Source organism: Pipistrellus hanaki (genome assembly GCF_964339955.1).
Source record: "Pipistrellus hanaki genome assembly, chromosome: 1".
Lineage (NCBI taxonomy): Eukaryota > Metazoa > Chordata > Mammalia > Chiroptera > Vespertilionidae > Pipistrellus > Pipistrellus hanaki.
In genome coordinates this window covers 117,456,031-117,474,060 of record NC_140503.1, presented here as the reverse complement: position 1 = coordinate 117,474,060, position 18,030 = coordinate 117,456,031, and the positions used below count along the sequence as shown (strand labels likewise).

Below are 18,030 nucleotides of genomic sequence, written 5' to 3'. Positions count from 1 at the left end.
ATCAGCAAACGACAAGTGTTGGCGAGGATGCGGAGAAAAAGGAACTCTTTTACACTGCTGATGGGAATGTAGACTGGTGCAGCCACTGTGGAGAACAGAATGGAGTTTCCTTAAAAAAGTAAAAATGGAACTTCCATTTGACCCAATGATCCCACCTCTAGGAATATATCCCAAGAAACTAGAAACACGAATTAGAAAGAATATATAAACCCCTATTTCATAGCAGCTCAATTTACCATAGCTAGAATTTGGAAACAGCCTAAATGCCCATCAGCAGATGAATGGATTAAAAAACTGTGGTACATCTACTCAATGGAATACTATGCTGCGGTAAAAAAGAAAGAGTTCCAATCCTTTGCAGCAACAATGATGAAGATGGAGACAATTATGCTAAGTGAAATAAGCCAGGCAGAGAAAGATAAACATCACATGATCTCACTAATTTATGGTATATAGTGAATGGCATAGACTGAAGAACAAGAACAGACCCAGAGACTGAGTAACATTGATCAGAACCTCAAACCCCAGGGAAGGAGGGGATCACTGGGAGTAAGGGGGAGAAATCAACCAAAAGACATGTGGGCATACATATGAGCCTCATCAATGGACACAGATAACATGGGGGTGGAATATGAGTGAAGGGTAGAGGATAAGGAGGGGGATAAGAACACATAATATTAGAGAGAGAGAGAGAGAGAGAGAGAAAGAGAGAGAGAGACAGAGAGAGAGAGAAGTGTGAAGTAACCAGAACTCCAAGAACACCTGAGAACATCTTTACTGCCATGCTAATGGGCATCAGCTGTACGGTAATATAACCTAGGGCTATTGGGTAAGTATTTCTGGACTTAAACTCCTAATCCTTCACTGGTGGGAGCCCTTACCTGGGCTGATCCTCCTGCCCAAAGTAGTCACTGATGACACCAAACACCTCGGTCATCCAGGAGGACCACAGGTGGGACAAAAAAGTATAATTACATAGGGGTCACCACCCATCTCCCCTTCTGTATGACACAGAATTAAACCACTGTTCTTTTGTGTGTAAAATTAAACAGAGGTTTCTAGCCGATGAGGACACCAAAGGAAGGGATCATCACTCCTTCCTCCTGGGAGAGGTGTAGAAAATGAAACAAAGATCTTGTCTATACAAAAAGAAATTGATGGCCAGTTTAAAATGGAATTTCCATGGCCTAGAGCAAAAAATATCCTTACATATTATTCCACAAGGTCACTATAATTTCTCCCACATCTAGGTTATCCCCATTACCTATAATAGTATAATATACCTCGCACCATGGGGTATCAATAAAAAATCATTTATTTTATTATATATATATATATACACATAAATATATACACACATATACATATATTATATATTGCTGGTGCTTGGAGACAAAGGTGACACAGCTCTAGATATTTTAGAATTACAACAGCACATTGTACAATTTTCCCAAACAAACATACAAACCAATCCTTTGAATGTCTGGCAGCAATTTAAAAACAACATGAAAGGACTTCATCCCTTCCACTATGCAGAGGGCCCCCTGGGAAGGCACCTGAGCATTCTATAGTGGCCCATCTTGCCCTTTTGGCCAAAAATGAACCTCTTCTTGTGGTCCAGGTGCCCACAATTGTTGCCTGACCTTTCAATTCATGCCAAGCCTGAAGCACCATGGTGGCTGGTACCACGGATCTCTTGCCCACCCAGTCGGGGGAGCTGGGCCCTCTCTGGAAAGAAACATGGGTTCCCAAAATATGAGATCAATGCCTGGGCCCCGCCAGCAGGTGAGAGGTTCCTGAAGCAGGTGCTGGGTGTGGAGCCCATGGGGGCATAGGCTACCAAGGAGACAGAACTAAACCTCACATCACCCTGCTTGGCCCCGGAGGGTGGCTGGTTAGCCAGAGACAGGTAAGATTCCTCAGGGAAGGAACAACCTAAGACAGGCACAGTTGCAGAGGGGCCATCAGGAGAGAACTTGGGGGTCAACAGAGGTGGGGCACAGACCCTTACCAACCCCCCCTGCAACATGGCAGGCACCTGAACCTTCTCCCATTCTGAGGGAGGTCTCCTGCCCCCTTGGCTGCTTCGCTTCCCATGCACAGCTCAAAGTGGGACCCAGGTAACAGACAGAGACTTGGCTGACAGCAGCTGCCCTCTCACTGCAACAAGACTTATTTGAGAGGACTCATACCCATGGTGTGGGCAAGTGGGTTTTTACAATAATATCCAAGTCCAACCTAGCAGCAGGAATGCTCAGGCCCTTCTCAAGAAGGGAAATAATCAACTCCACTAATACACACATGATAAATGAGATTGATGCTAGAGTGTTGAGTATGACAGATGAATGGTAGCCAATTTCTCAGAGGAAAGTAATGTGGCTAATGGAAATAAATGAATATTCTAAAAACAAACAAACAAAAAAAAACCTGATTGTACTGTTCAAAAAGCTGTTCCTAATGGGTTAACAAAAATTCTTATTGGCAGAGTGGCCACAGTAAAATTGCACAACATGTTATGAATCTAAAGTAGTCATAGTGTAGCGCAACTAACTTAAAATGTAAAAGCTATCAAGACTACAGTATAAAATTTCCAAAAGTTTCCTATTATTTAAAATAAAAAAGGGGGTGACAGTGGAAGAATATCATGTAAGGAAATATATCCTGATAATAATTTACATCTAAAAAATTTGTGCTTTAGAAAATTAACCTTCATTCGAAACGCTAATAGCAAGATACCCATGAAAATACACACATAGTGACAAAACAAGCCAGGGGAAAATCATTTGGGGGGGAAAAAATGAAAAAGAGTCCTAAATAAAATTTAAAGAAAATATCCCTTTATTAACTTTTGGTCGAGAATATGTTTGTATATTTTTAGAAAACAACTCTGAGACCATCTGGAATTCTGTAACAGAGAGCAATAGACAGAAGTGCCCCAGCAATGAAGACAGAAGAGACACAATTCAGAGATGGAAGATGCTGACGACGCCTCAGCATACCAGCAGACAGCAGCCGCGTGTTGCTGAAAGATGCCCAGGACCAAACCAGAGACAGACGGACCTGCATTACCGCCATTTGTCCACCAACCAGATCTGAAATATCATGGCTGGCATGTACACATAAGGAACTATCTGGCATTGAAATTGTGACACAAAAGAACTGTTGGCCCAGAAAGGAACTCACTACAGACTGATTCATGTGCCTCTCAGTATAGTAACCATATGGCTTGTTGCAGTTTAGGTTCTTACAAGGTTATTTCTTGGATCACATGATCTCACACATCTAGAGGAAATAATGAACAACACAAACAGACCCAGAGAAGGAGAATCAGTGATCAGACTCTCAAATCTCAGAGGGAAAGTAAGGGAGGATGGGGGTAAGGGGAAGAGATCAACCAAAGGACTTGTGTGCATACATATGGGCCTAGCCAGTGGCCATGGACAACGGGGGGAGGGGGGACAAGGATAGAGGAGGCTGGGATGGGAATGGGATGGGGGAATAAAGACAATTATGTGAGACCATAATCAATAAAAACAAACAAAACAAAAAAACAAAAACAAAGTGTGGTTCAAATTGACTGGATGTTCTTTGTCTTTCACATCAAAACTATCACTTTAAAGTGTTTAAACCAGCATCCACAAGCATCTTGAGATAGATAGAGCATGTTCACCATAAGTATCCTGAAGTTTATGATAACTTTTCTTCAAAATAATGAATTAAAACTTTCCACAAATGCTCTTTTTTTTTTTTTTTTTTTTTTGCAGTGAAAACAATGCTGATGGGGGTTCAGGAGACCCAGTCCCCCAGCTCTGCTACTGAACAGCTCACAGGCCTCAGGCAAAAATACCCCCACTGCCCTTTACTGTTTCCTTTGCTAGAAAAACAGCATTGGCTGGTTTCAACTCTAAAGTATGACTTTTGGTTCTGAAATGGACCTGAGAAACCAAATACAGGGCAGGGGGTGGGGAAAGACATTTTGGTTCCTGTTTCCCACATCTCTACCCAATTTCCTTAGTAGTGTCATTAATGGGTCAGAGCAGGGGAAAGGAATGTAGTAAGTTCTGATTTCTCTCAGCCTTGGTACTGACAGGCCCTATTCCTGCACCTAAACAGCACTCAGGGTAGACCACCATTCCCAACTGCAGGGCATCAAATGAGAGGATAAGACAGAGCAGGGGGAATCACAAAGGAAAGGAGCTTAGAAGGGAAAAAAGTGAAAATCCAAATGATGGGCAAGGTTGCCATAGAGGGCAGGCAAGTAGCTGTCTTCCTCTAGGCCCGTGCGGGAATGACGGCCGGCTGTATCGACACTTTCTAGCAATGATTACACTGCTCCCTCGATTTCTCTTATGTACAAAAATATAAAACAATAAAGTGCAGCTTACGTTTCAGTGACACTTTTCCTTGCTATAATATTTTTTGTCTTTTTCTGCTTTTGAAATGAACTCTCAATTACAAAATATTAAACTACGCTAAAAAATGCCAGCCATTGGCCCAGAATGGAGAAGCCCACAAATAAGGACAGACAGCAGCAGCAGGAGGCAGAGTTGGGAAGTGATTGAAGCGGTGGTTACAGAGTTCACAGAAAGCTAACACTATCCAGCAGGTTGCGGCCTAATTGAGCACAGGTTAGACTAGTCACTACCTTGGTGGGTGGCCTCAGGGTATTTAGGTTCAGCTTCTATTCGGCAAAACAGTTTCTTCTAGCTAAGAGTTCTTGGCTTGCACCGATCGCAGGGTGGCCGGAGGGCACCAGAGTAATCTATTAGTTTTTCAGAATGCTGTCGTAGACCTGATAGATGTACTGAGAGACTTCCGGAGCTCTGCACTTCAGCGACAGCGTATAGTTGGGGTTTCCAGGCTGGATGCGTAGCTCAGCCAAGATCCAAATGCCATTAGTGAGCTTCAGAGATTGGTACAGCATGTCCTGCCCTTCCACATTCCTCTTGGCAATAGTATAAACGTTGTTGTTTTGCAACTTGCTGGAAACAGTGTCAGCATTTAAATGACATTCCTTAATATGAAAATGAAGTTCATTTTCATTGGGAATATCCTTCCATGTTGCAAGAAAGACCTGGCGCTCCATTTTGCCATCTTCTACAAAAAGCACATTGAGTGGGATGAGGCAGCTGAAGTAGAAGATATCAATATTGTTTTTCACAGCTACCTGTAGGTTATTCAGAGGTTCCATCTTCATGACTGGACCCAAAGTGTTGAAAGGCAGGGAGACATCAATGCTCTGATTTGGCATCCATGGTGTATGGATGGCCAGAGGAGTGCTAGGGATAACGCCAAAGCTATTCTTGTTAAACTGGATTGCAAAGTCAGTCATATGCTGCAGAGCTTTGTTGGTGAAGTTCATTTCCATATAGATGTGCCCCTGACGATGAGTAAATGTTCCAGAAATCTCCAAGCCTTTGGCTTTTACTGCAGACAGCCAGACAGCCTTAGGAGCCACATATCCACCATGTACCATGCCTATCCCTGTGGCACATTGACTGGTGGACCGAGATCAAGGTTTAAAAGGTCCCCTAGAAGGTCCCCTTGAGAGGAAATAACCTGAGTCTGTTCCAAGTTGGTGGCAGTGGTGGTGCCAACAGGGCTGTCACCTGCATCAGTGCTCCCATGATGTATTGGCAAGTGTTTGCGATGGATTCCGTGACTTCCTTCCACAAAAGCATTGGGAGGCTTGTGGTACACAGAGGCCAAAGAACCAATGTGGCAGATCAACTCATCCAGAAGAGTTGGCTCAATAAGATCTGTCTCCTCAGAGATCAGTGGCTTCTCAGACAACACAAATGCTCTTTTTTTGGCATGTAATTAAGACATTTTTAAGCGTAAAAATATCTATGATGTTAACAACTTCAGAAAATTTGACATATGAAGTTTTGAAGCTTGTTGCCAATACAACAAAATAGCATATATATCAAATCACACACACACACACACACACACACACACACCTCTCAACATATGTGTAACTCCATCTATTGAAAAAAAATCCACATTATTAACCGGTACACCTGGTATTTTATCAATCTCTGTTTACCCAACCTATATATATGTATTTCAGGCATTTTCATTTTTACAGTGGATTTTGACAGAAGAAACAAGATTCACTAATTTAAAGGAAAGACAAATGAACAGAAAATTGTATTTGCAACCAGGACTCAGCTTACCCATTTACTAGTGTGCAACTAAGTGTTTTCAAACATTAGCTTTCTCATTTGCAAAAAAAAGATAACAGTATATGTTCTAGACATGTACAGATTTGTTGAGGACCAATTCAAAATGAGGTAACATCCATGAAAACAACTAACACTATGTTATTCACATTCCCAAGATGAAGAACATGAGTGTGGAGAATGAAATTGCCAAGTAATAAAGAGTGATGTTAAGTACCATATAAATGTCAAGTGTCCCACTCTCTTCTTCTAGTACTTGGCTTTTCATTTTATTGTATGCTACTTAAAAAATTATAACTTTTCTTTGACTACTTTATTTAAAAAATCTTTCAGAAATTTTACAAACACATAACAATATTACAGGTACTATATCTTCTCTATATAAATTTCCAAAGACCCAATATAGTGAAATCTATCCAATGGCCATTGTAATGCTATAGATAATTGAAGATTATCTCATTAGCTAGAATTTTTGTTCTGTTGACTTAAACATCTGGAACAATTCCTGTCAGTAATGTCTACATAATGAAATACAGGCATGCCACAGACTATTCAAATATTTGCATTTTTTTTTATTGCTAAACTGACATTAGAAGTAAACTATTTTTTTCTCTTATACTCACATGATTTTAGTAGTTTGCTAGAATAAGGAGTACTATCCCTTAGTTCTACAGACATAGGACAAATTTGTCCTTGAGAAAGTTGTGATGATTCAGATACATGAGCTGAAAGAATATTTGTAGAGTCTTGACTCTCTTCTTCAACTGGCAGGTGCTATTAAAAAGAGAAAGACAAATATAAAGGTTAATATTTATCTTCACAAAAGCACCACCTACTGGTAAGTTCACAGACCTAAGTAGGTTAACTCTCAGCATAACCTCACATGCTTGATACTTACAGTAATTTTTTTAAAAACCATATTTTTATTGATTTCAGAAAGGAAGGGAGAGAAAGAAAGAAACATCAATGATGAGAGAAAATCATTGATTCGCTGCCACCTGCATGCCCCCTACTGGGGATCAAGCCTGCTATCTGGGTATGTGCCCCTCACTGAAATTGAACTCGGGACCCTTCAGTCCATAGGTTGATGCTCTACCCACTAAGCCAAACCTGGTAGGGTTACTCAATTAATTTTGATCATTTATTTAAAAAGAAAAACATTTTATATTTTAAATGGCAATTATGAAAGGCCAGGTTATGTGATTTTTCTTTCTTTCTTATATTAAAAGTACTTACAAATCCCAATGAGCTGATAAGAGATAATATTTGTCCTGGAGTTCTTGAATAATCTTTCTTAGGTTTAACCATTGATGGCGTTATAAGGATATCCATCATATTGATATCTATGGAAAGAAAAGTATATGAAATTCTTTAAAAACTTTAACTGTCATTGTTTAAGTCTATAATCATCTGTCCTGAACTTTGCCCCTCTTTCCACATTAAATTATCTACCAATTGGCTTATGCCAGACATACATACACAGGAAAGTCAGATGCCATAGAACAAACATAAAAAACTAAGCAACTGACTGAAATCGTTAATCTGATAAGACAGTCTTGCTTTGGAATGACTAAAATTCAGTGTAATGACATAAAGTCTTAGCTTTTCAGGGAGTACTCAGTCAACAAGTTAGATAACACTCTTGTTCGAAAACAAGAGTGTTATCTAACAGGCAACAAAATAATTCTTGGTAAATAAAATATTAGAAAAGGTGGTGGTAAGCAAAACTAAGAAATAATAAGATAGTAGGAATATAAATTAAATTTTAATATCAGAATCTATTTAAGAAATTAATACAAATTATGGGACTTTTATGTTAATTAAAATATGCAAATATAGGTTAAGATAGAAATTAACACAGATCTTTATAGATTTCAGTGCATAAAAATGTAAAATAAAATAATTCAACATCCACACATTATATCATATTATTTCTTGACTAAGGACCGGTGCATGAAATTCATGCATGGGAAGGGTTTCTAGGCCTGGCTGATGATCGGGGGCCCCGACTGGCACCTGCCTTGGCTGGCCTGGAGCATACGTGCTGGGGGCAGCTCCTGTGTTGAGCGACTGCGCAATGGTGGTCAATGCACATCATAGTGACAGGTTGTTCTGCTGTTCGGCCAATTTGCATATTAGGCTTTTATTATATAAGACTAGAGGTCCGGTGTATGAAATTCGTGCATGAGGGGGATGTTCCTCAGCCCAGCCTGCACCCTCTCCAATCTGGGATCTCTCTCACAATCCAGGACTGCTGGCTCCCAACTGCTCACCTGCTTGCCTGTCTTCCCCTAATCACTCCCTTGCCAGCCTGTTTGCCCCTAACAAACCTGCAGGCCTGGTCCCTCCCCAACTACTCTCCCCTGCAGGCCTGAGTCCCCCACAACTACCCTTCCTTGCAGGTCTGGTTGCCCCTAACTTCTCTCCTTTGCTACCCTTGTCACCCGTAAATGCCCTCCCCTGCAGGCTTGATCACCCACAATTACCCCCCCTTGCAGGCCTGGTCCCTCCCAACTGTCCTCCCCTGCTGGCCATCTTGTGGTGGCCATCTTGTGTCCACATTGGGGCAGGATCTTTGACCACATGAGGGCAACCATCTTGTGTGTTGGAGTGATGATCAATCTGCATATTACTCTTTTATTAGATAGGATAGAGGCCTGATATACGGGTGAGGGCCAGCTGGTTTGCCCTGAAGGGTGTCCTGGATCAGGGTGGGGGTTCCCTTGGGGTGTGGGGCAGCCTGGGCGAGGGGCCTGTGGTAGTTTGAAGGCTGGCCACACACCCCGGTGACCCAAGTGGAGGCCCTGGTATCTGGGATTTATTTATTTTTTAATTGAAACTTTGTAACCTGGAGTGGAGACAAGCCTGCTCACTCCATGGCCTCAGTCATTTTTGTTGGGATTTCTTTATCTTCTATAATTGAAACTTTGTAGCCTTGAATGGAGGCCTGGGTCCGCCAGGGTGTGTGGAAAGCTTGACTTCCTCCACTGCCAGGGAAAACCAACCTTCCTGCTCACTCCATGGCCATAGCCATCTAGGTTGGGGTTAATTTGTATATTGACTCCTGATTGGCTGGTGGGCGTGGCTTGTGGGTATAGCGGAGTGATGGTTAATTTTCATGTTACTCTTTTATTAGATAGGAAATGTCAAAAATGGTAAGAGAAGTATAGAATATAAATGGTGGAACTTGAAAATTTGAATGTAACAAATTTCATTTATATGTCATCTATATACCAGTATATAAAAGGTTAAGTGTCCATCCTTCCCTGGGACCAGTAGCTATGATACACAGTGACCATCAAGGGACAGATGCTCAACACAGGAGCTGCCATGATGCTCACTGGCCATTTAAAAGTAAATGGCACCATGATCTAGCACCAATTGCAGCCAATGCTGCCAAAACACAATGGTGCAAAATGTGTCCCACAGCACAGCACAGCACAGCACAGCCCAGCTCAGAAACAGTAGCTGTGGGTGCCGGGTAATGATGTCACATAGCAACGCCCGGCTTCCTCTTCCTAGCAATTAGCCTTTTTGGAGTTTCTTCAGCCCAGGAACCCGACTTGCTTTATAGCCAGTTGCAAACATTTTACAGTTCAACCAAATGTTTATGAAGCATTTTCCCGTGGCCTAATCTCATTTAATCCTCACAGAAGTCCTGGAGTAGATAGATAGGAGAATCAGTGGAATCCTATTTTCTTTTCATTAGCAAGACAACAGCAGTTTAGAAAGTTTAGAAACTTGACCCAACTGAAAAGAAGTAAGAAATGGTGGAACTTGAAAATGGCTTCATTTTTTCTCACTGCTCAAAATATAGTCAAACACTGCTATAGTTAAATATTTTACCCTTTGTTCTCCCTACGCGATCTACAATAACAATATGCTTTGTGTTGATATTTACTGCTGTGTTGTTGACAATTACATGAAGGAGAAGGTGGGGTGCTTCACTGGGCTGGAAAAAGTTTAGCTAAATCAGAAAAAGGTCTAATTAAGCAAGTTGATCTATATACATAAAAGGCTAAGTTGACTTGTGTATGTGTGATACATATAAAACTCTCACTGGCACCAATCATACATGTGTATTTCAATCCGTCATTGTCGATTGTGAATTTGGTTCACACTTCTAGGACGAATAGTGACATTAAAGTACTTTTTCTAATAAATTTCCTTAATATATGTGTATATATATTTTTAAAAAAATGTATTTTATTGATTTTTTACAGAGAGGAAGGGAGAAAGATAGAGAGATAGAAACATCGAAGAGAGAGAAACATCGACCAGCTGCCTCTTGCACACCCTCTACAAGGGATGTGCCTGCAACCAATGTACATGCCCTTGACCGAAATCAAACCAGGGACCTTTCAATCCACAGACCGATGCTCTATCCATTGAACCAAACCAGTTTCGGCTATGTATATTTGTTAATCCTCACCTGAGGATATTTTTCCATTGATTTTTAGAGAGAGTGGAAGGGAGAGGAATAGACAGGGAGAGAAACATTGCATGCTCTCTGCAACTGAGGTACATGCCCTTGACCAGAACTGAACCCGGGACCCTTCACTCCAGGATCTGATGCTCTAGCCATGAAGCAAAACTGGCTAGGGCCATTTACACCTCATATTGATGAAGCAATATAAGTCCCCCCCCCCCCCCCCCGTAACTTAATAGTGTAAAATGATTCATTTATTATTTTTAATATGTGTCTGAATTGTATTTTCACTTTCTTTACCCCTTGTTTAATAAGGTCTTATTGTTAGTCAAATGTATTTGGGTAAGTTCTTTAGCTGTTAACTGTTCACTGTGTTATAGTTATTTTAGGAATTTTACCAATGTTTAATTGGTCAGAACCAGTTTCAGTAGGGGTAAAAAGTAAAAAAACAAAAAACAAAAAACACCATAAATTGTGAGTTCCTCTTTGAAGATCTAAAGATCTTCATGGATCTTTGAGGATTTAAAAATAATTATTTCTATTTTTCATCTTTAATTGAAAGAAAGGTACCATTACATCTTTCCAGTCTATTTCAGAACCAATAATTATTAAAAGTCAGCCTAAGTTAATAAAATGTGATGTATAAAATTTGTTGGATTTTCTTTTTAATCATCACCTGAGACTATGTGTTTTTTAAAAAAAATATTTTTATTTATTTCAGAGAGGAAAAGAGTACGTGAGATAGAAACATCAATGATGAGAGAGAATCACTGATAGGCTGCCTCTTGCACACCCGCAACTGGGGATCGATCCTATAACCCAAGCATGTGCCCTAGACCTGAATCAAACCCAGGACCCTTCAGTTTGCAGACTGATGCTCTATCCACTGAGCCAAACTAGCTAGGGCGAGGAAATGTTTTTTTTTCATTTTAGAGAGAGGGAAGAGGGGGGAGAGAGAAAAAAAAAGAGAGAGAGATAGAGATAGATAGATAGATAGATAGAGAGAGAGAGATAAAGAAAGAAATATCAATAGGTGGCCTCCCATAAGGGTCCAAACTAGGGATCAAATCCAGACCTAGGTATGTGTCCTGAACCCGCAACATTTTGGTATATGAGATGATGCTCCAACCAACTGAGCTACCTGGCCAGGGCTAAAATTTATTGGATTTTTAAAAAAGTACTTACCTGCTATTTTTCTTACCTCTATTCAAAGTTACTTTGGAAAGGCCAAAATCAGTTAGTTTAATATGACCTTCATTAGAAATAAGCATATTGTCTGGTTTCAAATCCCTGCACATACAGAAGATAAATAGGAGATGACTAAAAGAAAGCTAGTATTGATGTTAGAGTTTTCTTGAGGGGAAGAAAAGTTACAGAAGTCTCAAACCCTATTTTCTTTAAAATAAGGCACTCATTGGTAGCTTTGAAATTACAGAAAAGTCTAAAAAGCAAACAACCTTTTCTATATATGAATCTACAACACAGAAAACTAATTTAATGGTTCTCTTTTGCATCTTTCATTAGATAGTTCATTAAATGCAATCAACTTCATTGGATAAAATAAATCTCAAGCTAGGTCAAAATCCTATTTACTTCTTTCAAGGAGGTTAAGATCAAGCATTCATAGAGCAGAGCCACTAAACCCAAATTTCTTTGTGCACCATAAATCAGCTGGAATTATAAAATATGGTAATTTTGTATGGTGGTAAAGGATTGAAAAAAAAAACCAATTCAATATTTATTACAATAAACTGGCACACTCATGGTCAAAGCAACATATTAAAAACACAAGGAGATGAAGAAAGGAATGGAATATGTTAATTTGCACATGTAAGTAATAGACTTGAGATAACCTGGATTTATGGGCTAATGATTATGAAAATATTTAGAACATAATTTGATTATTTGTGTTTTTAAGTAATAGTCCAGAGAAAAGTCAATTTTTACCTGTGAATGATTCCATGTCTATGAAGGTAATCTAGAGCCAGTGCCACTTCAGAAATATATTTCACAGCCATCTTTTCATCAAAATAACCATATATATGTAGGAGAGATTTGACATCTCCACCAATAAGATATTCCATTAGCTGTCAGAAAGGAACATAAATGTTGGAAAATAAAATCAATATGATTAGATTAAAATTTATATTATTTGAGTATCACAGTTACATATTTTTAGCATGGTTCTCTATGAAACACATTTTCTTGATACCACTTAGTCTGCATTAATACCAGGTTTGGTTATGTTACCATATAGTTTTTTCCATATATGTGTGTGTGTGTGTGTGTGTGTGTGTGTGTGTGTGTGTGTATATATATATATATATATATATATATATATATATATTTAAAATATATTTTATTGAATTTTTACAGAGAGGAAGAGAGAGTGGTAGAGAACCCAATTGTTGGAGATGGAGAAGTTTAGAGAACTGATGTTTCACTGTAAGTGCAAGAGCTGGGATTTAAACCGAGGTACGCTGAGCCCAGAGACCTTAGTTCTAAGTCACTGAGTTCAGTGATTGCTGATTGAAGTAAAAAAAAAGTAAAATTGTTTACTCACCAAGTAGACATTGTTTGCTGACTGCAGTGAATAGTACAAATGGACAATGAAAGGACTTTTACTTAGGGCCAGTGCATTCCTCTCAGCTTGTATCTGATCAGTCATATTTTTGTTGATCATGTCTGCTTTTTTGACAACCTATAGTATATAACATGACAGTAGACATTCATTTTATTTTTTAATTACAAATTGTTCTCAGCGTTGAAATTACCACCATGAAACAACCAGAGAGAGAAAATGCATAGATGTCATTTGGACTTTGGATTGCCACCAAGAAACTGCTAGAAAAATAGCTAATTTGGAAAAAAAAAAAAAACAACCAAAAAAACCCAAAAGCAGAACTTTCTCAACAGAAAATTGCTTATCTTGATATCAAGTGTCAAAAGTATCACAATCCCTTCTAAGAAGGAAAAAGAGTAAACAATTGATCTTTGACTGTCCTGTATATTAGGAGGGAAAAACTTTCTGTTCAGCTCTTCTTTTTTCTTTTAATCCTAACTGGAGGATATTCTTCCCCTTAGATTTTTAGAGACAGTAGAAGGGAGGGAAAGAAGGAGAGAGAGAGAAACATCAAATGTCTTACATCCATTGGCTGCCTCCTGCATTGCATGTGCCCAACTAGACCAGGGGCAGAACCTATGACCTAGGTATGTGCCCTTGACCAGGAATTGAACCAGAAACCCTTTGGTGTGTGGCTGATGCTCTAACCATGAAGTCACTCTGGTTAGGACATATTCTGCTCATTTTTTAAAATTTTCATAACAACAACAACAACAACAACAAAAATCTATATTTTTATATTGGGGGGAGAGAGCAGAAAAGAAAGTGGCAGCTTCTTGTTCCATAGGGCTAAGGAAGACTTTGAGGAAATAAAAGTTGTTTGGAAAAATCCAGTTGTAGTTGCTTTCTATGCTGTGATGGGTAGAAGGGATGAAGTGAAGTGTGAAAGCCCCTCACACCCTCCATCTTGCCTCAGACTATGCCCTGGAACTCTGGGGCAGAGAAGGCACCACTTTCATTCCTGCTTCTTGTTGATGGCCATGTGATAGAGAACGACAAGCAGGAAGAGCAACATGCCCAGCATGTCAGCGAAGAAGCAATTACCCTGACCAGCTGCGCTGGGCTCCGACAGGGTCTGTGCACTAGCTCAAGATAGGAGGTCTGCTCTTCTTATAACAAAATCAAAAGGTAGTAATGTTGCTATAGCTCCCATATAACCAGGAACCTAGGCACAGAGGAATAGTAACTAATTATAGGGTGTCCCCCCCAAAATGTATATATACTTTAACAACTAAGAGCTCAATTTTGAAAATGAAATATATCTTAATAAACACTGCCTTTATAATTATTCAAAAGTGTGTGTATATATTTTTTTATGACACCAGTATATATTTTTTACTTTCTGATTCTTTGATGGATGGAAATAGAACCAGAAAGAGAAAGAATGTAGGAAGTTTGCATAGAAAATAAAATATTAGTAATGATTAGAATTACTGAAACTTAGTCTCAGATGCTGCCTTACAAAACAAAAGACAAAACAACAACAACCAATCACCACAAAACAAAACACTAATTTTTTCAAGTTTCAAAGAAACTAGTAGAAAGACAAAACTATAATCTATATTAAATGAAGAGCCCTAACTAAACAGTCAGTAACATTGAGATCAAGTTTCAGGACTATCTCAAGGAAAAGAAGATAAGGTATTTAATAAAATAATGGATACATTGTCAATTCTAACCGTAGATCCTAACCATAAGAAAACTATGGCAGCGTTTTTGAACCGCTGTTCCGCGGCACAGATGTTGCCTGGTGTGCCGTAGGTGCAGACAAGACAAGAATTTTATAATTTTTCACTATTTTGTTTACTTAATATTTCATAATAAAGTAATTATAAAATACTTTCTTTGTGTTTATTTGATTCCTATTCAAGAGAATTACTTTATATATAGTCAATATAGGCACAGAGTTAAATTTTTTAACATTTTCTAATGGTGGTGTGCCTCGTGATTTTTTTCATGAAACAAGTGTGCCTTTGCCCAAAAAAGGTTGAAAAACACTGAACTATGGGATACTGACAAAGCCAGTTTGTAATCTATCATTCCATTAGATTGGTAATTCCGCTGAAACCGGTTTGGCTCGGTGGTAGAGCATCGGCCTGCGGACTGAAAGGTCCCGGGTTCGATTCCGGTCAAGGGCATGTACCTTTTTTGCGGGCACATCCCCAGTGGGGGTTGTGCACGAGGCAACTGATCGATGTTTCTCTCTCATCGACGTTTCTAGCTCTCTATCCCTCTCCCTTCCTCTCTGTAAAAAAAAAAATCAATAAAATATATTAAAAAAAATAAAATAAAAAAAGATTGGTAATTCCATGAAAGCAGGTTTGTTTTAATCACCATTGTAGCCCAGATCTTACAAATGAAGGGATGCTCAATAAATACTAAAAAATGAATTGGTTTCTTTGGTTTTCATTTCAACAATGGATAATGATTGTTTAGAAAGTGGTATAGTAATAATTAATGTCGTTTTTAAACATTCGTTTAAAATCTTGCTTGGCGTTGACTTGTATTGACATAACCTTCAAACACGTGGTATCTACAGAACGTGTGAAGTGCAATTAACAAGTTTTGCTTGAAAAAGTTTGTGTTTGGTTTGGTTTTTGTTGCAAAACTAGGGCTAAGAAGATGGCGGATGAAGAGCATATTCGGCACTGCATGCTTTACGAGTTCCAATTAGGAAGAAAAGCAAGTGAGGCTGCAAAAAACATCTGTAGTGCTCTTGGTCAAGATGCAGTTAGCGCCAGAAAATGCCAACGTTGGTTTGAGAAATTTCGCGAGGGAAATTTTTCGTTAGATGACAAGAGTGGTCGAGGCCGTGTGTCCAATTTTGATCAAGAAGCTCTTCAAGCTCTTTTGGTGCAAAATCCTCAAATTACCCAACAAGAGCTTGCGACAACTTTAAATTGTTCACAAAAAACAATTTCCAATCAATTGCGTGCACTTGGCAAAGTCCAAAAGTTTGGAAAATGGGTTCCTCATGAGTTGACCAACAACAACCGTAATCAAAGAGTCACAATTTGCAGTTCGCTCCTCTCTCGTCAAAACCGTTTGCTGTTTTTTAGAGCAAATTGTTACCGGAGATGAAGAATGGGTGCTGTATGTTAATTTGAAAAGGCGGCGGCCTCAATGGTTGGACAAAAATGAGGCTCCACAGCCCACGCCAAAACCTGACTTGCATGCGAAAAAAGTGATGTTGTGTGTTTGGTGGAATTTTAAAGGAATTCTTCATTATGAACTTTTACCATCTAACCAAACCATTACAAGTGCAGTGTATAGTGCCCAATTGGAAAGGTTAGCCCAAGCTTTAAGAGAAAAAGAACCCGCGCTGATTAATCGGAAGGGCGTAATTCTTCACCACGATAACGCACGACCGCATACTGCAAGAATCACTGCTGAAAAACTGCGCCAGTTGGAATGGGAAGTTCTCCCTCAACCTGCATATTCTCCTGATATTGCCCCTTCCGATTACCATTTGTTTCGTTCTTTGCAAAACTTTCTTTTTGGAAAAAAATTTAATAATAAAGAATGCCTCAAAAATGCATTGACCGAATTTTTTGCATCAAAATCACAAGAATTTTACAACAGAGGGATTAAAATGCTTCCTGAGCGTTGGGCACAAGTAGTAGAAAACAACGGCAACTATATTGTTGATTAAATTTTGTTGTATTGTTTAAATAAATTCGATTTAAAAAAGTATTAGAAAACGACACTAATTATTACTAGACCTAATACAGTAGAAGTAAAAGCAAAGCATCTTTGGAATATAGAAAGCAAGGAAGAGTTCATTTTAATGGGATGGGTCTGAAAGGTCAGGGAAGGTCTGAAGCGGAAGGTAAGATAAATCTTAATACATAAATAACATAGGTGGAGAAGAGAAGAGAAGGGTAGAAGAAAAGCACTTAAGGAGGGACCAGAATAAAGATAAGCTCAGAAGGAAGACAAAACGCAAAATTCAGGGACTAGCCTATTGTCTGGAGTGACTGGAACACAGGATATGTGGAAGATACAAGTGGAAGTTTAGAGCAAGAATGAAGCAGAAATGTTTTTTTATTTTTTATTTTCTTTCTTTTTAAAAATGAATGCTTTTGTAAGGAGTGTGAACTTTAGCTTGTATGCACTGGCCTGAGGAATGCATGAAAAAAAAATTAGTTATTCCAGTTAGGGGGCTATCCTAGTAGATTAGGTATGGAAATGAAGGCCTGTTGAAACTCAAAAATATGTTAAGTGAACAGAAACCAAAGACTGTATATTGTATGATTCTAATTATATGCAATGTCTAGAAAAGACAAACCTATGAGATAGAAAGTAGATTGTTGGTTACCTGGGAGAGGGTAAAAGGGGTGGCACTACAGATGGGCAGGAGATATCTTTTTGGGTGATAGAAATATTCTAAAATTGGGTTGTGGTGATGTTACCCAATCTTTTTTTTAATATATTTTATTGATTTTTTTTTTTTTTTCTTACAGAGAGGAAGGGATAAGGATAGAGAGCTAGAAACATCGATGAGAGAGAAACACCGATCAGCCGCCAACTCCTGCACACCACAGGGAGATGCCGGAAACCAAGGTACAGGCCCTTGACCAGAATAGAGCCTGGGACCCTTGAATCCACAGGTCGAAGCTCTATCCATTGAGCCAAACCGGTTTCGGCTACCCAATCTTTAATTTACTAAAAAAACCCCCAAAAAACAGATTCTACTTTAAGAAGGAAGGAATAAAGAAAGAGAATTAAAGGAAGAATACAAAACGAAGGGCAGACTTGGGAAAGGAAGGGGTAATAAGAATGTTAGACCAAAT

General features: G+C 39.1%; 1 protein-coding gene across 4 annotated transcripts in view; it reads right to left on the bottom strand.

Moving 5' to 3' along the window:
* Positions 1–18,030, bottom strand: part of MASTL (microtubule associated serine/threonine kinase like) — a 45,439-nt gene that overhangs the window by 26,335 nt on the left and 1,074 nt on the right. For all 4 annotated transcript variants that reach the window (XM_084868077.1, XM_084868079.1, XM_084868078.1 and 1 more), the window contains exons 2-6: positions 13,178–13,315; positions 12,562–12,701; positions 11,816–11,904; positions 7,422–7,528; positions 6,809–6,959 (exon numbers count right to left, since the gene is read on the bottom strand). In XM_084868077.1, the coding sequence (XP_084724203.1) occupies positions 6,809–6,959; positions 7,422–7,528; positions 11,816–11,904; positions 12,562–12,701; positions 13,178–13,315 (625 nt within the window). The remainder of the gene's footprint in view (positions 1–6,808; positions 6,960–7,421; positions 7,529–11,815; positions 11,905–12,561; positions 12,702–13,177; positions 13,316–18,030) is intronic.